General features: G+C 42.5%; 1 protein-coding gene across 1 annotated transcript; it reads left to right on the forward strand.

Moving 5' to 3' along the window:
- Positions 1–221: 221 nt before the first annotated feature.
- LOC134844650 (uncharacterized) lies at positions 222–14828 on the forward strand. Its single transcript, XM_063861446.1, has 4 exons — positions 222–606; positions 11207–11370; positions 11914–13276; positions 13957–14828. Exons 1-4 carry the CDS (start codon positions 398–400, stop codon positions 14519–14521), a joined length of 2301 nt encoding a protein of 766 aa, XP_063717516.1. The 5' UTR covers positions 222–397; the 3' UTR covers positions 14522–14828.
- The last annotated feature ends 11457 nt before the right edge of the window (positions 14829–26285 follow it).

The following is a 26285-nucleotide window of genomic DNA, read 5'->3' on the forward strand; positions in this document are numbered from 1 at the left end:
TGCCTCAATGGCTGGCAGATAAATGAACTATTTTTAGTCCTGAAGATTTTAACTTGACCCCATTCAGAAATTTTTAATTTCAATAAATTGCTCTGAACATCATTGTTACTATATGTTGCTGTAAACATCCAAATATATATCAAACAAATTTCAGATCAAAGTCGAGCCATAAATCTGGACTTAAAACTCCTGTTCTGTTAATGTACAGGTCTGAGGTTAGCTGGTCAATTAAGCTCTTCATAAATTGTTGTTGGTTGACTGAAAGTTTCTATGCTACTCTTGTTTTATTTGTTCAAATTATATTTCTTTTACTTTGTAATTACAAAAAGTTTGGAGATATTTTTCTTGAATTTCGGCACCTGCCTCTGAGGTTGCGACTTGTGAACGCCGGATTAAAATGGAATACCAACAGGTGTTCTTGAGCCACTGTGTGCGTTCGGCAGGCTCCGCCGCCAAGCAGCTGGACGAGATGGTGCAAAATGTGGGGCTGTCCACTTTTATCTGTGTGGACATGGAGGCTGGCGATGGATTTAGAGAGGCCATAGTTGGCAATGCGGCCAACTGTAAGGTCATGATCTTATTCATGGACGAACAATGGGCTCAAAGGTGAACGATTATTTTGGAGAGTTTTTTAAAGTTCTTAAAGTGTTTTGTAAGCGAACTCTATTAATTGGGTTAAAAAAATGCACTTTTATTTTTTGAAAAAGAAAGCTCCCAATTCTATGTGGCTAAAATGCGGCTACTATGTGCTTTCTGAAAATTGCTTAAAATTACTACAAATATAACAAACAAATTTTGTTTGTTATATTTGTAGTATTTGTTCTTCTAATGGATTTCAAATATTTTTGCTACCTTGCTAAATTGGCTGCTCGTTGAGTTTTTGCACGAACTAGGAGAAAGATAGTTTTTAATTGAATAAAAAAACTACGACAAAAAATAAACATTTTTGAAAAGGTAAAACTCATTAAATAGTTTATGTCACAGCTAAGGTATTTTCAAAAATATTACTAGTTTTTTTTCTAATTTATGACCCAGTTTGACCGAAAATATTAGAATTTTTCTTATAAGAATCATACAACTTCTGACAAAATTAGGCTCTAATTATGTTAAAAAATAGGGACTTTTTCTTATAAGAATGTTGTAAGATAGGGACTTACAAAGTTATAAGATAAAAGAAACTTCCTAGAAAACATTATTCTTTCTTACTTGAATGAAACATTTTTTTCCAATGCAGGTACAGTTTTCTGCAGCATTTGCGAAGTATTTAAAATATTTGGATTCATTGTGAGATTTTTTTTCTTATGAAAGAAAGTAGTAAGAACTGTGGGAGAAAAAATCTAGTCACTAAAAACTAATGAGAAGCGTTTTTTTTTTTCAAGTTTTGTGCTCACAAAACTTTTGTTTATTTCAAAGCAAACACAATTCAAAAATTTACAAGAAAAGATGGGGAAATTTTTTTTAAAATCTTCAAAGAACTCACAGAAGTTCTAAGATAGGGGATTTTTTGTCGGATGATCAACCCGGGGCTTTTCAAGTTAGCTTGATCCACTTAAATAACAATTTAAATTATACTGAAATCATACCAGACTGAACTTGTTCTACAATAAAACTGTGGAATTTGAAAGAAAAAACTTCTATTAAGACAAAGACTTTAATGTTTCAACAGCCACGTTATTGTTGCGACCATTGAAAGTGTGGAGGAACTTTGTATTCGGGTGTGTTTCAGTTTTTTTTTCGATTTTTCGTTTTCCACGCATAGTCAGCTACCTGTCATGCCACGCATATTACATATCATATTTATACGTTGCACACATTGCTGCAGTTATTGCAGTGGAGCCAAAGTCGCCCACCAGTCGTGCTAAATTATCTCACACGGTGCTAAACTTAAATTCATCTGTCTGTATATCGATATGCGATTCATACCTATACCTACTCTTTTGTTACGATAGTCTAACAAGCTCAACTCTATATCTTTCTCTACCCATTACACTTTGTAAACAAAAAGTTAATTCTATTTGGGCTAAGTCTAGTCTACTTCTATATACATACTACGATTGTATTTAACTAAATCAACTCTTCTATTTTACCGAGTTTTATCAGTCCCTGAGTTCGGTAAATATTATGGAACATTCAACAGTTCCTGTTTCGGATGACAGGACGGACCTCGCTGGCTCACCTCCGCTTTGGACTAAACCATCTTTATACCCACCATACAGTTGGGGCAGCTGGTTCGGACAGTTCAGCCTAGCGTTAGGAATAAAGGACAATTTCAGTGTGTCTGATATCCTTGTTGAACCCGGTGATGTGCACGATGATGCACTTCCAAGGCCAGAAACGAGGTCGGACCCTGAAATACAACCAGAAGCAGATGATCGCCTCCGCAGATACGCTGCTGCAAAAAATCCGTCGACGAAGCAAACGATGAAAGACGAAAAAAGGGACCGAGAATCGGAATGAACTGTTTTTTTTAATCGAGGTTGTCGGCCCAAGCGACGTGCTGGAATTGGACTGACCTGGAGGAACGCAGTGTGGTAAGAGATCTGTTTATAGGTCGTTTTTGCGACTCCGATGTACAGAGTACATTAATCTGGAAAAATCCAGATCATGCTGGAACATTAAAATTAGCGTTGGAACTGGAAAAGGGTGCATCCAGAAAAGGGTGGAATTCCAGAAAAAACTATCTCATAACAAGAAACCTTCAACTTGTAGTTTACCTAAAATAAACAAGAACCAGTTTTTTCAAAACAATCGTATCGGGGGTGGGGGTCACTCTGCTTACCGCAAACAGAACGCCCGGACCGGAAAAATTAAAACCAATCCAGGTCGTGTTACTTCTGTGGTAATACATTTTCAACGGACCATCAAAAAAATTGCCCAGCACGAGATGTAGAAAGCCGGTCGAGTAAGAAAAAAAGGACATTTTGCTAAAGTATGTAACTCTAAGCGTCGAGTCAATTGTGTGAAAGAGGAGGATGCACAGGCAAGCCTGGAAACAGAAATTGATAATTTTTTGAAGGATCAAGATGACAACAGCGAACCCGACTATGGGATTCTCAGTATTCAGCCACAAAAAAAAACGGTTCATAGTCCAAATTTGCAGTTTAGAACTACTGAAATCCAACCGTAGAACACCTCGTAACTTGAGCGTGATATTACGATCGGGTGCGAAATCATTCTAAGTCACAGTTTCCTTGTTAAACAAAAGGACAGTGGATGTTCTACTTCGACAAAATTCTAGGTCACACGTCACCAATGTTCAAAGTTTGGCTAACGAGGTTTCCTATGTAGGTTATAACAAGAACTCAATCAAGATTTTCGGTAGTTTGGCAATCCCTCTCTCGTCTGATGGGTGGAAAAATCAGAACGCCACGTTCCTCGTTCCCGAGAACAAAACACGATGCTTGTTGGGGCTAGATTTGCAAAAAACAGTATGAATAGATACAATCCAACGGAATCCGCCCCAAGTGAAGAGAGTGCAGAATGTGGTGGAAAATTCAACCTCCGAGCTGATTAAATCACGCTTTGTCAAGAAGTTTCCACACTTGTTCACTCGATTGTGCAGGTCTAAGTCTCACCAATTACACACTATGCTCATGCACGCGTTGATTCCTAGACCAATTAAAGGTCGGAAAGTGCCAATCCACATTCAGGAACGCGTGTCTGAAAAATTGAAGGCGCTGGTCAAGGTTTGTCATATTACGAAGCTCGATAAACGCACTACAGATCATTCCACCAACCCCTTTGTGATTACTGCAAAGAAAGATGGCTCGATTAGGCTCGCAATTGACGCCAAACCCCTCAATGCGCAAATCTGGAACAATAAGTATCAGATGCCAAATACTCCGGAACTAATCGATTCGGCCGCCCTGATCATTACCAGTGATGTCCTTGGTTCAGTGTGATTTACTTCACTCGATTTAAAATATGCGTTCAGCCGGGTTAAATTTTCAAAAATGACGAGTAGTCATTGTAGTTTCAATATCCATTGCGGGGAGTCAACAGGAACATACAGATTCAACACTGAGTTTTACGGTTTAACGCACATGCCGTTCGAGTTTCGATAAGCGATGGATTGTACGCTGCAAAGAACTCCGGGGACTATATGATATTTGGATGATATCCTCGTGGTCTCTAAAGGGATGTTGACACAACATAATGAAGTTGTCCATAAAGTTCTCTCTCGCTTGGACGAAGAAGGCTTTGCGTTAAAGTTGTCTAAGTGGGAATTTGCGGTGGAAAAGCTCAAATGGCTGGGATTTGATATCCACTCAACAGGTTACTCTCCAAAATTTTCCAGGATCGAAGCAGTCAGGAATCTGCAGGCTCCTAGAACTTTTAAGCAACTACGGTCCTTCATGGGCACCCTCAACCACTTTCAGAAGTTTATGCCTGGTTTGCATAATCTTACCTGCGAATTTCGTGAATCACAAAAGCTTTGCAATAAAAGGAAATTCGCCTGAAATCAGTCTCAAGAGGCTGCATTTTGGAAAATTCTGGATCAAATTGCAGAAATTACTAACGTTTTCCACTACGACCCGCAAAGAAGACGCGTGCGAAGTGTGACGCTAGCCACAGAGGCTTAGGATCATGTCTCGAGCAAGAGACAGATGCAGGTTTGTGGGTACCTATTTCGTTCGCCTCGTGCTTTTTTAATTCATCGGATTTTAAAATAGTACAAATGAACTTGAACTACTAGCAATGGTCTCGGCGTGTGAACATTTTTGCTCTTATCTACTAGGCAATAAAGTCGAGATACTAACGGACCATAAAGCCATAATTTCAGCCTTAAAGGAACATAGAGGAAATAAACCATACCAGTCACGCTTAACGCACAATGGGCGGATACTCTTGGTATGGCTGATTATCTTTCCCGAAACCGGGCATCATCGGTTGCACATTTGTTTCTAATATATCGTTGGAGGGTTCTAACTCAGCTAATTGGTCCTTTGGCAACGGTAATTTTGGTGATAAATCGCGTGAAGGCGGATATTCAAATCCACCTAGTATTGACCAATCAGATTCAATCTTATGTCTTGCACAAACGCCGGTAGGGGGCGATAAATTTTTTTCGCCTTAGTACAAAGATTTATGCGGTTGTTTACTGCGAGAGGGCGTTGTTTGCTTGACTAGTAATCTCGGCCAATCAGAGCAAAGCCTGGTTCCGCGTATTTCGCCACCACTTGAGTGGTGTCCGTTGACGGAAAATACTGACATTTCACGTTTACTTTCGCGAGCAAGTTGTTCGTCGCACGAGGGATGCACAAATTTGATGGACATTCAAATTGCTAGAGGGCGACTGGTCATACGGTTCCGCGTTCAATCAATCAGAATCAGGATTGAAATATGCGTCCAGTCAAGGCCGAATCAAGTTTTGCTCTATTGTTCAGTTAAGTTGAGCTGGCCAATCGCACTTCAATATGAGTTCTCCTATCAACGCTTCCGCCTTACTCTACAATACAGCAGTTCGAGAGATTCTACTAGACTACGAAAACTTTGATGCGGGCTCTAGTCACGACACAACGAACACTCCGGCTCCTACCATCGTCGAGATGGCTCCGATCAACCCAACGCGTTCTCGCCCACTGCTCAGGTTCAACCGCCTCCAGTCTCTCAGAAGTCAGGCTAAGAGGATTCGTCAAGGACCTCCCAGGACACCACTACAGTCAATTGCGAGTTTCATCGGGAAGTGTCGGCGAAGGCAAATTTCCAACCGGGCTCGTCAGCTGCGCGCTACAGAGGGAGTTTGCTTCATCAAAACGAAGCCGCTCATCTCACAGGATAAAAAAGAAATCATGGGCCTACCTAGCTTGATCGATTTCGGGTTACTGGCGGAGCTAACCGATGAAGACGAGTTTCGCGGGCCGATGAAGAGGGCAATCTTACACAGCGATATTCAATCCTCCTCAAAACAGGGCCTGTACATAGCTCAGTTTTGGTCAGTAGCGTCGGTGGTGGATAACTGCATCCTCATTGACAATAAGGTGGCATCACCATTCAAGCTCTGGTCGGCGATTTTGACACGGCTGCACCGTTCTCACCCCGGACAACAAGCCATGATAGAGGCGGCCGAGTACATCTGGTGGCCCTACTTAAATCGACAGATCGTTGAAAATTGTCAGATGTGTATGGAAGGTACGAAACTTGGTAAGAACATGAAGTCGTCTCACACATTTCATACTTCGCTATCGCTCCCATCCCTCTTCGCTCCTAAGGAGGAATTACAGTTAGATTTTGCTGACCCACTACAGGACGAAAAAGGAAAAAGGGTTTTTATCTTGGTGGCAGTAGACCGTTACTCAAAATTTCCTTCCGTTCTACTAACTAAAAATAACGGTTCCAAAAAAGTAGTCAATTTTCTGGAAGCATATATACGTATCCATGGCATAGCTAATTCTATACTCACAGACCATGGCTCCGGCAAAAATTTGGAAATAGATCAATTGTTCTGCCCAGTCGGGGACCACCGTAGCTGTGGGATAGTGGAACGGACTATTCAGGCGATAAAACTTAAATTGGGTACAGAGGCGTTTAACCCTCAGTATAAAAGGTCTCAATCATGTCCTCCACACAATCTTGGATGATCTAAGGAAATCAAAGCACGCAAATGATAAGAAATATCCTTTTCAAGTACATTTTGGTCTAAAACCGAATACGGAACTTTCTTTGGCCAGGGATAAGATTCTTGCTAATGCTTCAGATCAGAGTGCCCTAGCTCGGAGTATCTTGAAACCGGAAGACCGACACAGCCAGGACTATAGCCTGGACAGGGTGAAAGTGCTGAATTATGGTTTACTCAGTCCAGACGTGGCCCCGCGCTTCAAGAATGTTGTTCCGGGTCAGAAGATAGCTGAGAACCAATATTATAAAGCCCTTGAGAATCTCGCACTCGCTGCTAACCGGTCGAGCCAGCTGAAACGCAAAATTACTGTAGAGACTGGGCGTAAAATGATGCGGGAGCTCCTCATTAATTTGGGTTCCGAAGCCACAGGTCAACCGGCCAAGCTATCTTTGCAATTAGATGTTTACTGCAAAGAAGGATTGAGAACCAGCAACCTCTTTGTATGACTTTCATCGACCTGAAGAAGGCTTTTGATTCAATTGATAGGGATGTGCTGTTTATTGGCCTAAGGGATTTTGGAATCCCAGGAGATATCATCAGTTTGATTGAAGCCCTCCACGCCAAACCCATCGGCAAGCTTGATAAGGGTAACACCTTTGTAGTGAACCGGGGGTGAGGCAAGGGTGCGTTTTAGGCCCACTGTTGTTTATCAACCTTTTTGACTTCCTCCTAAGTAAGACCAGTGGAGAGAAAAGAAACTTTGCATACGCTGATGATCTGGCTTTGATCTCTGACAACCAGACAAATGCTACCCAGTCGCTGAATGATATGGCAGAAACTTTTGGATTGGCTCAATTAGAAATCTCTGTAGAGAAAAGTAAAAGTATTGTAATTAACACCAAAGACAATACTAATGTCCCCATCAATGTATCCAGTGAACAGGTTGAACAGGTCAATCACTTTGAGTACCTCGGCAGCATCATAGCATCTGATGGGAGCGCTGACAAGGCTATCAGCGCTCGCATTTCTAAGACAATAATAGCAATGTTACGTCTTAGACCGGCCTTGGTGTCTAAAAGGTTGACACTAAGGAACAAGGGTCTTCTCATTGAGACATTCCTAAAGCCTGTCCTGCTATACGGCTTAGAGACCCTTGTCATCAGATGCACAGATCTTGGTAGATTAGAAGCGGTTATACACCGCGCTAAAAGAATGTGTCTCAGGCTAGAAACCAGAAATGAAATGAAACTAAAGGAACTGAATGAAAAAGTAAAAACAACGCCAGTCGCTCACCAACTATGCAGGAGAAGGGTACAACTGTATGCTTCCTTTAAAAACATCGGGGTCGATAGCTTGAATGAACTATTTGAAGGTGCTAAAGTTTGGCAAAAAGATTGGGTTAGGCAGCTCAGGGCTGATCATGACAACCACGGGCTCAAGACCAAGTGCGACCAGGATAACTGGTTGCATAATACGACAACTAAACTTAAGTTCATAGAAGGTGGGGATTTGAAAGCAAATGCTATTGGCAAGAGATCGCAAACAGTTCAATGTGCTAATGAAAACTGTGGTAGAATGTTTCATAGCAAAAAAGAGATGTACAGGCATCTCAGAGAAAATCATTCACCCTCGGTCCAGACCTCCGCTAGTAGTGAAATTGAAACTAAAGGAAATGAAAGAACTGTAGCTAAAGGAACTGAAAGAACTGTAACTAAAGGAATTGAAAGAACTGCAGAGATCCCCCAGCAGTCCAGCGACGGGGGGTCCAAAAGGGTAAATTCGACTGCCCTCTGCCCGACTGTAGCAAGACTTATGTCTGTGTCGGCGGTTGGACAAAGCACGTGCAAAACTGTCCCCCGCATGTGAAACTGATCAGCGCATCAGAATCGACCGTCTAAGCAACGCAACTGAATCTGCAACCCTTCGCATCAAACCAAGACACTAGCACAGGTGATGAGGTGCTAACGTGTCCACTCTGCTCCTGCCGGTGCTCGGTTAGAAAGTCAACGATCAATCAAGGTTATGTGAACCACCGATACTCCTGGGTCAAAGCAAGGCCAATGCCCAAGCCGCCAAGTCATGTTGGCGTTGTCCCGGTGCGTACAATCAATAGGCAAAATTGTGCAGGTTGTAGCGTCATGATCACCACTGCTACCTCGGAAAGGTAGAACGGGTTCCCGGTGGTGACTTTCATTTCGTTTGAATCAGTTCTAATGATTTGATAAAGTCAGAACCATTGCCCCTGGCCTTGACCAGCTGGGGTGCAGATGGGAGGAACTTATTACCCTGAAGTTTTACGAACGCGATGCCGATGCACCCAGCAGAAAACCTTCGGTCCCACCAAGCCAGTCGCGTCAAAGACCTACCGGTACAAGTAAATTAGAGTCATTGTTGTTGCATAGTCCTGGCAGTTTAAAAATTTTTAGAAATTACCTGGACTGAAAGCCCGAAAAACCACTTTATAGACCCTTAAAATCTAAGATCGTTCGCGTCACGAACAGCACGTATATTACGAATACGGGAAACGTTTTTCGAACGAATGACATAGCTCTCACAAACGGTCGGCAGATCCACCAGTGGTCCTCTTGTCGGACTCGGATACCCAAGAAGCAATATCACGAACTCAATCACACAGGAGGTCTCCTTGGTCTATGTCTACCCCTCAGCGGGCTCCGATGGTTACTTCAGCGCCTCTTCAGGGGCAATCGGCACAACACGTTCCTCAAACGCCTTAAACCCCATTGTACCCGTCTGTGCCTTCGGATTCGCCCATTGGAGGCCTAAACGCGTCCAACAGCTCGGTGGCAACTTTACCCGCTACCGACACGGCAGTCGCACGAACTCCAAATCTCCGATCTCGGTACGCCATTCCGGTGGTCCAGGACACCCCAGCGGAAACTCCAACTCCATGACCAGTTACGTCACAGGTCGCAAAACTAGGTCTTGCTCCTTCAGGGATCCCTAGCCACTCCGAACCACCACAGTCAGCGGTGCAGGACGATGTTGAGTCACAAACTTTTTCTTCTTCGAGTGCCAGGGCGTCAGGTCGAAACAGAAAGACGCCAGCTCTATACGGAAGCACAGCTCACCACTCCATCACAGAAGTGGAAGAATCAGCTGCCTCTTCTCCACTGCCCGGTCAAATCGGAGACAGCTCCCCGGTCACCCCGAAGCGTCGCTTTATTCGAAGAAACGCCGAAGAGTTTGTTCAATCCAGTTCGCCGCCAAATAAACAATCTCCGAAAAGGATGGTTTTCAAAAATTAATCAATCTGAGTGCAAAACTTCCTTCAAACTTTCTTTAAATTTCCTTGAAATTTTGTTTTATTGTTGTAGCTCCTGAATGTTAAAATCTTTCTCAAGCTTTTTGTTTCCCACCCAGGTGATCTTGTTATTTATCATACGTGTAAAAAAAATTTTGCGCCCCCGGGTATGTCATGCCACGCATATTATATATCATGATTATACAATGCAAACATTGCTGCAGTTGTTACAGTGGCGCCAAAACGCCCACCAGTCGTGCTAAGTTATCTCACACGGTGCTAAACTTAAATTCATCTCTCTGTATCTCGATATACGATTCAGACTTACTCTTACGATAGTCTAACAAAATCAACTCTATATCTTCCTCTACCCAATACACTTTGTAAACATAAAGTTAATTCTATTTGGGCTAAGTCTATTCTACTTCTATATACATACTACGGTTGTATATAACTATTTCAACTCTTCAATTTTACCGAGTTTTTATCAGTCCCTGAGTTCGGTAAATGTCACTACCACAAATAATCATCGGACAGGGTTGAGTGATATATCATATTGAAGCCCTTCCAGTCGTGATTCGATAGACTTCAAAAAACTTTTTAAAAACTTTCATAGTGTCCAGAAAAACCTGTTTGAAATTTTTTCAATTTTGTACTAATTTCGAGCTAATTAGTAAGGTAGTTAGTAATCGCAATAGCTTATTTAAGCTAAATTCCAGTCGTGAAAATGTAGTTTTGCTCAAGTAAAGGTAGTTCTTGGAGTTCTTAGGCGTAATTTTGGGAATCGAAGAAAAAAACCTATTTTTTGATAATCTTCTCCCATATACAGGGGCGGATCTGAGATTTTCTCGTTGGGCGGAGGAGAGAGTGGGGCGGATTTTCAAAAAAATTGACATTCTGTCAACCTTTTTTTTTATCGACTAAAATGATTTTTTGAGCTCAACCAAAGTGTTATAAAGACCCTATTCTGACCAAATTTTCTGCGTCGCCGGCCAATTTTTGAAAAAAGGCCAAAAAAGGCGTTTCTAAGCACATTTGCGCGCGCTCCCTACCAAACTTAGAATATTTTGGCATCGAAAATGCCTTACGAAAAATTTGAGGGCCAATCAGCCAAAAATGGATCTGTCAAAGTAGTACAAAGGGGGACCCTTTGGGTCGGCAGGGAGTCGAATTCCTGAAGGAGATGGGCCTCGCCCCCCCACCCCCACTAAATTCGCTACTGACACTCACTATTTGATATTTGCTGTAGAGGAGGAAAGTAAATTTTTCAAAGTTCAATACTTACAGTTATTCAATATTTTTTAAACCAATATTTGCTATTGTTTATTAATATCGTTATCAAAATCCACGGCGTATCTTCTAGTGTAATTTCTTCTATGATTCAGCATGGAATGTAAGAGTGAATTCAACTGTGCTTACTCGTGTTTCAACCGACAAGAATGGCCGAAGTTTGTTCCCATTGTGATCGGAGGGTTCGGCTGGATCAGACCGACCACACATCCTGTAGCACATTGCATCACATCCAACTTCCAGTGTCTGGTATTAGAAGGTACTGCTTTTTCAAATTTTTGAAACCTTTTTTTCAGGATCAGCCAAAAAAAAAACAAAAAAAATCAGTTGCTACGGGCGTTGCACAGAAATGTGCCTCCACAATGATTTGAGAAAAGAAGTTTTAACAAAAAAAACTTAGAAAAACAAAAAAAATTATCTTTTATTTGAAATTTCAAAAAAAATGTCCAATATTTTGTCCAAAGGTTAACGGAATTAGGTTAACCAAAATAAAAATAAATAGCCGCTAATATAACGTTAATATGATGGTAGATTTGAACCTGATGTCAGCTTGTATTGAAACTTGCTAATTTCGTCTGAAACTGAAATTTTTTTAACAAGTCACGCCTGAAAGAGCGTGATTTTAAACAAATCACGGCGGATTATTTAAGGTAGACAAAACAAGCTGAAAAAACCACGCCCTATGCCAAAATTTCTTCCCGTCATTTTCCCGTCGGAACAACATCCCCTAAGCTTAAGCCACTAAACAACCCTTATTTATTGTATGCACCATGTGAATTGCATTACAAGTGTTTTTGTTTAGAAGATCCTTCAACATGGACCACGACCTTCGAGAAAATAATAGCTAAATGTGGAGCTATTGTTAAAGAAGCAAACCCATCGGCAAATGAAAGCGACCGCGACTTGACCGACAAGAATCCGAGTTCTCAGCTGGTGGAGTCGATAGCCTCATTTCTAACATGTGAGTTCTGTCAGAATATCTACGACGATCCGAGAGTTTTACCCTGCAACCACACATTTTGCCAGAAAGATCTGCTCTCCTGGGCTCAGACTAACGATCCGGAACCGTTCTCTTGTCCCAAGTGTAGAATTGAATCCTTGGTTGAAATCGAAGAGTTGCCTGTTGATATGAAGGCAGTTCAGATGGTGAAAGCGCATAAAATAATGCAGGAAAAAATGAGTTCACATCCAGCTAAAGAGGTAAGTGTTACGCCTGTTCGTCAAACAACAACTTTTACTCCTAGACCAGCTCAAATTCAGACCCAGGTCAAGTTTCCCGAGGACTTGCAACAGTGGTTCGAATCCTACAAGATTCCTAAAGAATGCCAAGAGATTCTCTACGACGATGGATTTGACGCCATCAATTTGGTTTTGGAATTGACAATTGAAGACGTGGACAATTTGCCACTAGCAACAGGCCACAAAAGAAGACTTTTCAAATCTTTAAAGAGTTCACGCGGCGAAGGTGCTGAGGAACCGCAACAATCGCCATTCCGAGTTCGTAGCACAATTGTTCCGAGGTCATCACAGGTCGTCCAAGTACAATCAGCACACGCGGAGTACTCGATCGGGGAGTTCGAACTTTGCTCTGCGCAACTTGTTGAAGTTCTAGAACCCGAATTGGACCTCGGTGACCCGGAATGGTTATTGCTGGATAATATTTATGACGAGCGGGCTCTAAGCAGCGGCACTCATCCAGCCGATTCTCTTAAGTTTTGGGCTAGTTTTGCGCCAAACGATCGCGAAGAATTCGTAACCAGAATAAAGTCTATGGGGGATAGTGTTGTGCGGCAAAGTGCTAATCTAGAACCAGCAGTGAAAAGTGAGAAATTAAGGAAAATCGCGATGGTCTTGTGCGATGCGGGCGAATATGAAGACTCTATTTTATTTTCGACCCATGCTGTTGAAAGTTTGACGAAACATTCCGAAGGCTATTTTGTAACGAGTGCTCTGCTATGTCTCGCGACGATGTTCAAGTTAAAGATGCCTCTTTATATCAAACAAGGCGATGAACTTAATGATGAGCTAAGCGATTGGAAGAATCTCGTTGAAAAAGTGGACAAAATCATCAAAGATATGAATGAGTGGGCAATCAGTCAAGCCATGTTGATGAAGCTGTATATTATGAAAGTCTTTTCGATTGACGCTGTGAAAGCGCGAGACAGGTTTGTGAAAAAAACTGAGAAAAAACAAATTTTTTTCTCAACAAGTTTTCTGTTTTTTTTCCATACGGGAAAATTGAATTAGATAAAAATAGTTGAATTAACAGTAAAATTGTATTAGAAGAAAATGAGTGTTCGGCGCCATTCAGTCTGAAAAAGGGGAAAAATCAGACTAGTTTTGCTCGACAACGGTTGAACGATGTCCGCTTTCAACTTTTTGAGTCGAACGATGTCTGTTTTCGACTTTGTTCGACTTTACCGGACATTGCTCGGCTTTGTTGGACATTGGTTCGTTTTTAATAGGCTGTAATATGATAACACACTTGACCCCCTTCGAGCTTTCTTTGGGGGTAGTCAAAATTGAGAAAAGAACTATTCCTAGTTGATATTTCTTTGCCTGCAAAAAATTTAATGGTCTGAATCGGAAAAGTAAAACGTATTTGTAGTCATTTAAATTAATATCTACGTTCGTAATGGTTATCTACGTCGGAACTTTAGTCGAAATAAAAATGGGAAGGGAAAAGAAAATTAAAAAATCAAACAAATTATCAAAAATAGAGCGAGGGAGGTTAGTAATCGTACTACTTTTTCTGCTTCAAAAGAATACAAGCTTATGGGGAGGGGACTAGTCTTTTTAAAGGTTGCGTTTTAGTTTTTAGACCAGATTGTGTTTTTATTTCTAGTGAAAGCCAGCTGGATGCAAATGCATCAATCGAGGCTGCCCGCGCTCTTTCCGAGAAACTTCCCGACAAGGGTCTCTTGGCCGAACTGGAGATGACACATGGGAACATTCTAGATGGCAAAGAGGGCATTGAGAAGCTTCGGCTAGCCAGGAAACTCTGCCAAGAGTCTTACGGCGAGTTCAGTGCACTCATGGCGCGTATATACTACAACACTGGCGTAATTCTGGAAGAAATGCGATTGAAAAAATTAGCCTACCAGTGTTTTAGACGAAACTGGCTCGTTCTCCGGCAAATATATGGCATTAATCACTGCGAAACGAAAAAAGCTGCTGAAGTTTTGACAGACGAAGATGACGTTTATTGTGGCATTGCGAGGGATTTGGGCGACTTCCTCCCCAATGATGACCATCTAGGTAGTGTAGATATGGATTATGTAGAAAGACTGAGGCCCTTAGACGACCTTGATTTGAGCCAAACTGACAACCAGGACACAGAAGACGAAGGCCACGAAGAACAAGAAGAAGACGAGGAAGGCGAAGAAGAAGAAGAAGACGACGACGAATAAGGCGAAGAAGAAGACAAAAAAGAAGGTGACGAAGAAAAAGAAAAAGCACAAGAAGAATCATCAAGTTGAATATGTGTATCGTTAGCTCAAAACTATTGCATGGCTATTATCAAACATAAAAGGGGATGAAAGCCGGTCTTTTCTATTATACGACTCAAATTTTGTGACCTGTCACGGAGCCGAATACCCGGATGGCCGAAAAATAAATTCGTTCCCGGATAGCCGAATTTTTCATTCCCCGGATAGTCACTGGACATTACAAAAGCCATATTATTACATATCAAAAACATACTAAAAACAGACAAGTACTAATCAACATAATTTTTTCTCATTGTTTTCTTATTTCGAGTGCCCCTTCTCACCTACTAAAATTTAATAACATTATTTTTTTTTAATTTTTTTACAACCGGAGGTACTTAGTTTTATCGGCTATCCAGGATTGCGATTTCGTCGGCACGCATCCCAAATTCGTCTTTTCGCTATATTGAATTTTCAATAAAAATACTTGATTCTGATTGGATTAAATTAACAAAAGCAAAGATATGTGTAGGGGCGGATCTAGGATTTTTTAGAGAAGGGTCGGATTTTCAAAAAAATCGAAAATTTTGTCGATTTTTTTTAGGTTGACCAAATTGACCTTCTGAGCTATCCCAAATCACTATACAGATACCATTTTGATCAAATTGTCAGCAAATTTTTGAGAAAAAAAAAACAGGCCAACAAAGGCGTTTTTATGCACTTTTTGGAAAATTTTGAGCAAAAAATTGCGTTTTTTCGGCGCGCGCTCCGCCTCGAAATAAGTATAGACGCCTTTAGAAAATTTTAGGGTCATTCTGCCAAAAATTGTTATCTCATAACAGTGGAAAGGGGGACCCTTCGGGTCGGCCGGGGGTCGAATCCGATAGGGGGAGAGGCGTCCCCCCTAAATCCGTTACTGGATATATGAATGGAGAACAACCGACTTTGTTGTGTGCGTTTGTTTTTTTTCTAGTAACCTTGACCTCTATAGCAACTATTTAGATAGATACCTGCCAGTCGTGTTTCAACCTAAGTCGATTGAACTTCGCGTCTCTTATTGATCTCTTAAACAAATGTCAGTTTTAATTCAACTTATTACTTTTATTCTTTTAACCTAGCTTAGTTTTCTTTAGTATACCAGTGGTATTGAAACACTTCTTATTATGGCGCAGTCAACTGATTCAAATCTGCGGAGAATTTCTGCCTTTTGGCCGAACTAAACTGTAGAACCACCCATCCAAAGGAAAAACGGATTGGTCAGTTCCACTTGGCCATCATCGCAAAGAGATTTTGGATATAGACAACCTGAAAGAACCATTGATGTCGGAAACGGAAATCACTATTTTAAAAGGCGCCCAGGATTCAGAAAATGAAACGCAGAAGAAAATCAGGGAGGCCAGAAACAAAGAAGTAAGGCAAGTCTACGAAAAATCGGATGACAAAAGAATCACGGAGGACAAACGAAAACTTGGTGGGATGAGGAGAAACGAAGCGGATAAAAAAAGTAAAATCAATCTTTTTCTTGGCCCTAGGAGCCGAGTGGAAACGAGTTTTTTCACAAAAGTATCCAAGGTTGAAAAGTGTATCCAGTTCCTCAAAGAAATTTTCAATCTTCTGGTAGCAGAATTTGTGAAACCAGCGAACATTACGTTTGAACAGTACAAGTTATTGAGCCGAAAACAGAAAGATAGAGAATTCTACGAACAATTTTGGAGAGCGTTCTCAGATTTAGCGAGAGTTTGCAAAATAAGATTTAACACGGAACAGGAGTGGATAAGAGACGTATTCATATTCACTATGAGAATTTGTGAAATCCAACGGAGACTCTTATCGGAAACGCTTAATCCAGTGGATGCACTCAACCAAGCAAAAATCGACAAGAAAGAACAAAAAAAACAGGTAAATATCGGATTAGGTGAGGATGCAATTTCGAATATGAACATTACTGTGGATTACGAGTTCTTTCAGTAAGGTTTTTGAAACAGAATCTGCTCCATGAGCTAAAACTGGCAGACCCACAGTTGAAGATTCTACCCAAGGATAAGAATATCCGGGCACTATACTGCTGCTTGACTAAAGGTACAATAAATAAAAATCGGAAGAATTTTGGTCAAAAAACAGTCCAATGGATAGATTCCAGAAGAAACCACATTTATTAGTAGCACTGGACAAGAGAAAAACATCCTGGGAAACGACAACTTAACTCAAATGCAGATTTATAATTAATTTTAATTTATAATTTATTTTATAATTTGCAGATTTATAATTAAATTAGCTTGAGAAAAAGAAAATAAAATTTCTAGTTTAGTTTTTTTTTAAAATACCAGTGATATTGGAACACTTCTTATAATGGCACAGTCAACTGATTCAAATCTGCGGAGAATTTCTGCCTTTTGGCCAAACTATACTGTAGAACCACCCATCCAATGGAAAAACGGAATGGTCAGTTCCACTTGGCCATCATGGCAAGGAGATTTTGGATAAAGACAACCTGAAAGAGCCATTGATGTCGGAAACGGAAATCACTATTTTAGAAAGCGCCCAGGAATCAGAAAATGAAACGCAGAAGGAATTCAATCAAAAGTTTCTTTTTTTTATTTCAATCAAAATTTTTTATCAGACAAATCTATTTTTTCTAAAACTATCATTGCTTTCCTTTTTGTCGAATTCAAAATAAGAAGATAAATCTGACTTTTTAGTCTCTCAAGCCTGAGAAAAAACTTTACGATTACCTTTACTTTCAGAAAAACAAGGCATTTCGTTTTAATTCGAAAACGACATTATGTCCCAAATCCATCAGAAATTAGTTGCAATGTACAAAGGGGAGTTAATTTTACCATCATCCGCATTAATGTTTACGGAACAATGCTCGAAAAAACTTCATCTGATGATGACAGACGAGCACAAAACTCTCGAAGAAGTAAATAAGGCAGTAGAACAAGGAAGACCGCTGGACAAATTTTGTGCCTATTTGAAGACCTTCCAACGGGATATCCATCTGAAAGAAGGATTGTTATTCAATGACCACAAAATGATTGTTCCAGTAGCCCTTAGATCCCCGTTCATGACGCTACTACTTGAAACCCACCGGGGACAGTTCGGGATGAAAGCTTTGGCGGAGAACATATGATGGCCTCCTTCGTACCGGAGATTTTACCAACACGGTAAAAATTGCGCACAGTGTAAAAAAGCCATTGAGAATCTTGAAGTCATTTTGGGCTTGGCTAGTACTCAGAAATTACCAATTTTAAGAGAACCGAACGAGGAATCAAACCTGGATTTCGCAGGTCCGTTTGATAAATATTGGGCACATCAAAATATTTACTTTTGGATATAGATAGATTTCCTAAATATCATTCCGCCAAAGTGGCGAATAGTAGTTCAATACGTAAATTTTGACGGATTAAATCAACTTACATGGATTCCTAAAACCAAACAGAGTGGACAATGGGTACTGTTTCCTTTCCAACGAAATTAAGAACTTCTGCCAGAAGAAAAAAAAATAATTTAATTTTATGTACCGTGGGAGATCACAGATCAAATGAAGTCGTAGAACGAATAATATTCACCGTCAAAGCAAAACTAATGGCAAGGTTGTTTAGAGAATCCAAGCCGACGCTAAATGCAGCAATCGGTAAGGTCATATGAAACCTTCGTTCAACGAAATAACCATCCAAGAGAGAGAGATACAGAGAGAGAGAGAGAGAGAGAGAGAGAGCTCAAGACTGGGGCACAAGCGACGTTACGGAGGACGGCTATTTGGATGAGACCAAGCCTGACAATAAAGGTTACGAGAGCGACTCGAGGGACAAAGCATTGCAGATCGCACCAGAGCTCCGGTGTTAAACCCTTTCACTCAAGGATAGAAATGGTATAAGAAGACCGTGAACAGAAGGTACCTATCTCACCAGCCCTAGAGGGCACCCATTAGGTCGAGACACAAGTCGAGTTAGGGAAAAATTGTTCAGATTACTGATCCCACCAGCCCTAGAGGACACCCATTAGGTCGAGACATAAGTCGAGTTATGAGAATGTTGATCATATTACCAATCCCACCAGCCCTACAAGACACCCTCTAGGTCCAGACATAGGTCGATTTTTGAAAATGTTGATCAGGTTATCGATCCCACCAGCCCTAAAGGACACCCTCTAGGTCGAGTCATAGGTCGAGTTAAGAAAAAGTTGTTCAGGTTACTGATCCCACCAGTCCTGGAGGCCATCCTCAGGGTCGAGTAATGAAAATATTGTTTAGATTACCGATCCCACCAGCCCTAGAGGACACCGTCCAGGTCAGACATAGGCCAAAATATCAAACTGTTGTTCAGATTACCGATTCCACCAGCCCTAGAGAACACCCATTAGGTCGAGACATAGGGCGAGTTATGAAAATGTTGATCATATTACCGATCCCACCAGCCCTACAGGACACCCTCTAGGTCCAGACATAGGTCAATTTATGAAAATATTGATCAGGTTATCGATCCCACCAGCCCTAGAGGACACCCTCTAGGTCGAGTCATAGGTCGAGTTAGGAAAAGGTTGTTCAGGTTACCGATCAAACCAGCCCTAGAGGACATCCACTAGGTCCAGACTTAGGTCGAGTTGGGAAAAGGTTGTTCAGGTTACCGATCCCACCAGTCCTGGAGGCCATCCTCAGGCTCGAGTAATGAAAATGTTGTTTAGATTAACGATCCCACCAGCCCTAGAGGACACCCTCTAGATCGAGTTATAGGTCGAGTAATGAAAAAGTTGTTCAGGTTAGCTATCGCTCCAGCCCTAGAGGGCACCCACAACGTCGAGCCAACGGTCGAGTTAAGAAATTGTTGATCAGATTACCAATCCCACCAGCCCTACAGGACATCTTCTAAGTCAAGACATAGGTCGACTTATAAAAACATTTTTCGAATTTTTGTTCCCAGGAGTCTTAGAGGATACCCTCTAGGTCAAGTCATAGTCGGGTTATGAAAAAGTTGTTCAGATTACCGATCCCACCAGCCCTAGATGAGAACCTCTAGGTCGAGACATAGGTCGAATTATGAAAATGTTCTACAAATTACCGATCCCACCAGTTCTAGAGGACAACCACTAGGTCGAAACATAGGTCAAATTATGAAAAAGTTGCTCAGATTAGCTATCCCACCAGCACTAGAGGGCACCCTCTAGGTCGAGTCTTAGGTCGAGTTTAAAATTATGATGGAGATATGACAATGTTGTTCAGAATACCGATCCCACCAGCCCTATAGGACAGCCTCTAGGTCGAGTCATAGGTCGAGTTAAAAAAATTATTGCTCAGATTACCGATCCCACCAGACGTAGAGGACACACTCTAGCTCCGGACATAGGTCGAGTTATGAAACTGTTGTTCGGGTTACCGATCCCACCTGCCCTAGAGGGCAACCATTAGGTCGAGTCATAAGTCGAGTTAGCGAAAAATTGTTCAGATTACCGATCCCACCGGTCCTAGAGGACACCCATTAGGTCGAGACATAAGTCGAGTTAAGAAAATTTTGATCAGATTACCGATCCCACCAGCCCTACAGAACACCCTCTAGGTCCAGAGATAGGTCGAGTTATGATATGTTGATCAGGTTATCGATCCCTCCAGACCTAGAGGCCGCCCTTAAGGCCGAGTCATAGGTCAAGTTATGAAAAGGTTGTTCAGGTTACCGATCGCACCAGTCCTGGAGGCCATCCTCAAGGTCGAGTAATGAAAACGTTTTTTAGATTACCGATCTCACCAGCCCTAGAAGACACCCTCTAGGTCGAGTTATAGGTCGAGTTATGAAAAAGATGTTCAGGTTAGCTATCCCACCAGCCCTGGAGGACAACCTCAAGGTCCAGTCAAAGGTCGAGTTAAGAAAATGTTGATCAGGTTAGCGAACCCACCAGCCCTACAGGACACCCTCTAGGTCCAGACATAGGTCGAGTTATAAAAACGTTGATCAAGTTATCGATTCCACCAGCCCTAGAGGACAACCATTAGGTCGAGTCATAGATCGAGTTATGAAAAGAGTGTTCAGGTTACCGATCCCACCAGTCCTAGAGGACAACCTCAAGGTCCAGTCAAAGGTCGAGTTAAGAAAATGTTGATCAGGTTTGCGAACCCACCAGCCCTACAGGACACCCTCTAGGTCAAGACATAGGTCGAGTTACACCGGGGGAGATCATAGATCAAATGAAGTCGTAGAACGAATAATATTCACCGTCAAAGCGAAACTAATGGCAACGTTGTTTAGAGAGTCCAAGCCGACGCTAAATGCAGCAATCGGTAAAGTCATATGAAACCTTCGTTCAACGAAATAACCATCCAAGAGAGAGAGATACAGAGAGAGAGAGAGAGAGAGAGAGAGAGAGAGAGAGAGAGAGCTCAAGACTGGGGGAAAAGCGACGTTACGGAGGACGGCTATTTGGATGAGACCAAGCCTGACAATAAAGGTTACGAGAGCGACTCGAGGGACAAAGCATTGCAGATCGCACCAGAGCTCCGGTGTTAAACCCTTTCACTCAAGGATAGAAATGGTATAAGAAGACCGTGAACAGAAGGTACCTATCCCACCAGCCCTAGAGGGCACCCATTAGGTCGAGACACAAGTCGAGTTATGAAAATGTTGATCATATTACCGATCCCACCAGCCCTACAGGACACCCTCTAGGTCCAGACATAGGTCAATTTATGAAAATATTGATCAGGTTATCGATCCCACCAGCCCTAGAGGACACCCTCTAGGTCGAGTCATAGGTCGAGTTAGGAAAAGGTTGTTCAGGTTACCGATCAAACCAGCCCTACAGGACACCCTCTAGGTCCAGACATAGGTCAATTTATGAAAATATTCATCAGGTTATCGATCCCACCAGCCCTAGAGGACACCCTCTAGGTCGAGTCATAGGTCGAGTTAGGAAAAGGTTGTTCAGGTTACCGATCAAACCAGCCCTAGAGGACATCCACTAGGTCCAGACTTAGGTCGAGTTGGGAAAAGGTTGTTCAGGTTACCGATCCCACCAGTCCTGGAGGCCATCCTCAGGCTCGAGTAATGAAAATGTTGTTTAGATTACCGATCCCACCAGCCTTAGAGGACATCCTTTTCGGTCGAGTTATAGCTCGAGTAATGAAAATGTTGTGTTCAGGTTAGCTATCCCTCCAGCCCTAGAAGGCACCCCCAACGTCGAGCCAAAGGTCGAGTTAAGAAATTGTTGATCAGATTACTGATCCCACCAGCCCTAGAGAACACCATCCAGGTCAGACATAGGCCAAAATATCAAACTGTTGTTCAGATTACCGATCCCACCAGCCCTAGAGGATACCCATTAGGTCGAGACATAAGGCGAGTTATGAAAATGTTGATCATATTACCGATCCCACCAGCCCTACAGGACACCCTCTAGGTCCAGACATAGGTCAATTTATGAAAATATTGATCAGGTTATCGATCCCACCAGCCCTAGAGGACACCCTCTAGGTCGAGTCATAGGTCGAGTTAGGAAAAGGTTGTTCAGGTTACCGATCAAACCAGCCCTAGAGGACATCCACTAGGTCCAGACTTAGGTCGAGTTGGGAAAAGGTTGTTCAGGTTACCGATCCCACCAGTCCTGGAGGCCATCCTCAGGCTCGAGTAATGAAAATGTTGTTTAGATTACCGATCCCACCAGCCTTAGAGGACATCCTCTCGGTCGAGTTATAGCTCGAGTAATGAAAATGTTGTTCAGGTTAGCTATCCCTCCAGCCCTAGAAGGCACCCCCAACGTCGAGCCAAAGGTCGAGTTAAGAAATTGTTGTCAGATTACTGATCCCACCAGCCCTAGAGAACACCATCCAGGTCATACATAGGCCAAAATATCAAACTGTTGTTCATATTACCGATCCCACCAGCCCTACAGGACACCCTCTAGGTCCAGACATAAGTCAATTTATGAAAATATTGATCAGGTTATCGATCCCACGAGCAATAGAGGACACCCTCTAGGTCGAGTCATAGGTCGAGTTAGGAAAAGGTTGTTCAGGTTACCGATCCCACCAGTCCTGGAGGCCATCCTTATGCTCGAGTAATGAAAATGTTGTTTAGATTAACGATCCCACCAGCCCTAGAGGACACCCTCTAGATCGAGTTTTAGGCCGAGTAATGAAAATGTTGTTCAGGTTAGCTATCCCTCCAGCCCTAGAGGGCACCCACAACGTCGAGCCAAAGGTCGAGTTAGGAAATTGTTGATCAGATTACCAATCCCACCAGCCCTACAGGACATCTTCTAAGTCAAGACATAGGTCGACTTATTAAAACATTTTTCAAATTTTTGTTCCCAGGAGTCTTAGAGGATACCCTCTAGGTCAAGTCGGGTTATGAAAAGGTTGTTCAGATTACCGATCCCACCAGCCCTAGATGAGAGCCTCTAGGTCGAGACATAGGTCGAATTATGAAAATGTTCTACAAATTACCGATCCCACCAGCTCTAGAGGACAACCACTAGGTGGAAACATAAGTCGAATTATGAAAAAGTTGCTCAGATTAGCTATCCCACCAGCACTAGAGGGCACCCTCTAGGTCGAGTCTTACGTCGAGTTTAAAATTATGATCGAGATATGACAATGTTGTTCAGAAAACCGATCCCACCATTCCTATAGGACAGCCTCTAGGTCGAGTCATAGGTCGAGTTAAAAAAATTATTGTTCAGATTACCGATCCCACCAGACGTAGAGGACACCCATTAGGTCGAGACATAAGTCGAGTTAAGAAAATGTTGATCAGATTACCGATCCCACCAGCCCTACAGAACACCCTCTAATTCCAGAGATAGGTCGAGTTATGATATGTTGATCAGGTTATCGATCCCTCCAGACCTAGAGGCCGCCCTCAAGGCCGAGTCATAGGTCAAGTTATGAAAAGGTTGTTCAGGTTACCGATCGCACCAGTCCTGGAGGCCATCCTCAAGGTCGAGTAATGAAAATGTTTTTTAGATTACCGATCCCACCAGCCCTAGAAGACACCCTCTAGGTCGAGTTATGAAAAAGATGTTCAGGTTAGCTATCCCACCAGCCCTGGAGGACAACCTCAAGGTCCAGTCAAAGGTCGAGTTAAGAAAATGTTGATCAGGTTAGCGAACCCACCAGCCCTACAGGACACCCTCTAGGTCCAGACATAGGTCGAGTTATAAAAACGTTGATCAAGTTATCGATCCCACCAGCCCTAGAGGACAACAATTAGGTCGAGTCATAGATCGAAATATGAAAAGAGTGTTCAGGTTACCGATCCCACCAGTCCTAGAGGACACCCTCAAGGTTGAGGTCGTAAAATGTTGTTCAGATTAACGATACCACCAGCTCTAGAGGACACACTGAAGGCCGAGCCAAAGGTCGAGTTAAGAAAATATTAATCAGATTACCGTTCTCATCAGCCCTAGAGGACACCCTGTAGGTCGAGTTATAAAAATGTTGCTTAGATTACCAATCTCACCAGCCCTACAGAACACCCTATAGGTCGAGTCATAGGCCGAGTTATGAAAATGTCGTTCAGGTTACCGATCCCACCAGTCCTAAAGGACACCCTCAAGGTTGAGTTAGTAAAATATTGTTTAGATTAACGATCCCACCAGCTCTAGAGTACCCTCTAGGTCGAGTTATGAAAAAGATGTTCAGGTTAGCTATCCCACCAGCCCTGGAGGACAACCTCAAGGTCCAGTCAAAGGTCGAGTTAAGAAAATGTTGATCAGGTTAGCGAACCCACCAGCCCTACAGGACACCCTCTAGGTCCAGACATAGGTCGAGTTATAAAAACGTTGATCAAGTTATCGATCCCACCAGCCCTAGAGGACAACAATTAGGTCGAGTCATAGATCGAAATATGAAAAGAGTGTTCAGGTTACCGATCCCACCAGTCCTAGAGGACACCCTCAAGGTTGAGGTTGTAAAATGTTGTTCAGATTAACGATACCACCAGCTCTAGAGGACACACTGAAGGCCGAGCCAAAGGTCGAGTTAAGAAGATGTTAATCAGATTACCGTTCTCATCAGCCCTAGAGGACACCCTGTAGGTCGAGTTATAAAAATGTTGCTTAGATTACCAATCTCACCAGCCCTACAAAACACCCTATAGGTCGAGTCATAGGCCGAGTTATGAAAATGTTGTTCAGGTTACCGATCCCACCAGTCCTAAAGGACACCCTCAAGGTTGAGTTAGTAAAATATTGTTTAGATTAACGATCCCACCAGCTCTAGAGTACCCTCTAGGTCGAGTTATAGGTCGAGTTATGAAAATGTTGCTTAGATTACCAATCCCGCAAGCACTACAGGACACCCTCTAGGTCGAGACAAAGGTCGAATTATGAAATTGTTTATCAGATTATCGTTCCCACCAGTCTTAGAGGATAACCTCTAGGTCATATTAAGATCGCGATATGACAATGTTGTTCAGGTTAGCTATCCCACCAGCCCTATAGGACGCCTTCTTGGTCGAGTCATAGGTCGAGTTAAAAAAATTTTTGTTCAGGTTACCGATCCCACCAGACCCAGAGGACACCCTCTAGCTCCGGACATAGGTCGAGTTATGAACATGTTGTTCAGATTACCGATCCCACCAGCCCTACGGGGACACCCATTATGTCCAGACATAAGTCGAGTTAGTGAAATGTTGTTCAGATTACTGATCGCACCAGCCCTAGAGGACATCCTCTAGGTTCAGACATAGGTCGAGTTATAAAAACATTGATCAAGTTATCGATCCCACCAGCCCTAGAGGACAACCATTAGGTCGAGTCATAGGTTGAGTTATGAAAAAAGTGTTCAGGTTACCGATCCCACCAGTCCTAGAGGATAACCTCAAGGTCCAGTCAAAGGTCGAGTTAAGAAAATGTTGATCAGGTTAGCGGATCCACCAGCCCTACAGGACACCCTCTAGGTCCAGACATAGGTCGAGTTATAAAAACGTTGATCAAGTTATCGATCAACCAGCCCTAGGGGACAACCATTAGGTCGAGTCATAGGTCGAGTTATGAAAAGAGTGTTCAGGTTACCGATCCCACCAGTCCTAGAGGACACCCTCAAGGTTGAGTTAGTAAAATGTTGTTCAGATTAACGATACCACCAGCTCTAGAGGACACACTCAAGGTCGAGCCAAAGGTCGAGTTAAGAAAATGTTAATCAGATTACCGTTCTCATCAGCCCTAGAGGACACCCTCTAGGTCGAGTTATAGAAATATTGCTTAGATTACCAATCCCACCAGCCCTACAGAACACCCTATAGGTCGAGTTATGAAAATGTTGTTCAGGTTACCGATCCCACCAGTCCTAGTGGACACCCTCAAGGTTGAGTTAGTAAAATGTTGTTTAGATTAACGATCCCACCAGCCCTAGAGGACACCCTCTAGGTCGAGACAAAGGTCGAATTATGAAATGGTTTATCAGATTATCGTTCCCACCAGTCTTAGAGGATAACCTCTAGGTCAAATTAAGATCGAGATATGACAATGTTGTTCAGGTTAGCTATCCCACCAGCCCTATAGGACGCCCTCTAGGTCGAGTCATAGGTCGAGTTAAAAAACTTTTGTTCAGGTTACCGATCCCACCAGACCCAGAGGGTACCCTCTAGCTCCGGACATAGGTCGAGTTATAAAACTGTTGTTCAGATTACCGATCCCACCAGCCCTAGAGGACACCCTCTAAGTCGAGACATAGAACGAATTATGAAAACATTGTTCAGATTACCGATCCCAGCAGCCTCAGATGATACCCTCTATGTCGAGTCATAGGTCGAGTTTTGAA

This window comes from Symsagittifera roscoffensis, chromosome 4 (assembly GCF_963678635.1).
Source record: "Symsagittifera roscoffensis chromosome 4, txSymRosc1.1, whole genome shotgun sequence".
Classification (NCBI taxonomy): domain Eukaryota; kingdom Metazoa; phylum Xenacoelomorpha; order Acoela; family Convolutidae; genus Symsagittifera; species Symsagittifera roscoffensis.

What these genes read in the sequence shown, in the direction of transcription:
- LOC134844650 (XM_063861446.1), top strand. Translation starts at nt 398, where the DNA reads ATGGAATACCAACAGGTGTTCTTGAGCCACTGTGTGCGTTCGGCAGGC. An exon ending in GACGAACAATGGGCTCAAAG is followed by an intron (nt 607 to 11,206) that starts GTGAACGATTAT and finishes TCTATGATTCAG; the next exon opens with CATGGAATGTAAGAGTGAAT. An exon ending in CCAGTGTCTGGTATTAGAAG is followed by an intron (nt 11,371 to 11,913) that starts GTACTGCTTTTT and finishes GTTTTTGTTTAG; the next exon opens with AAGATCCTTCAACATGGACC.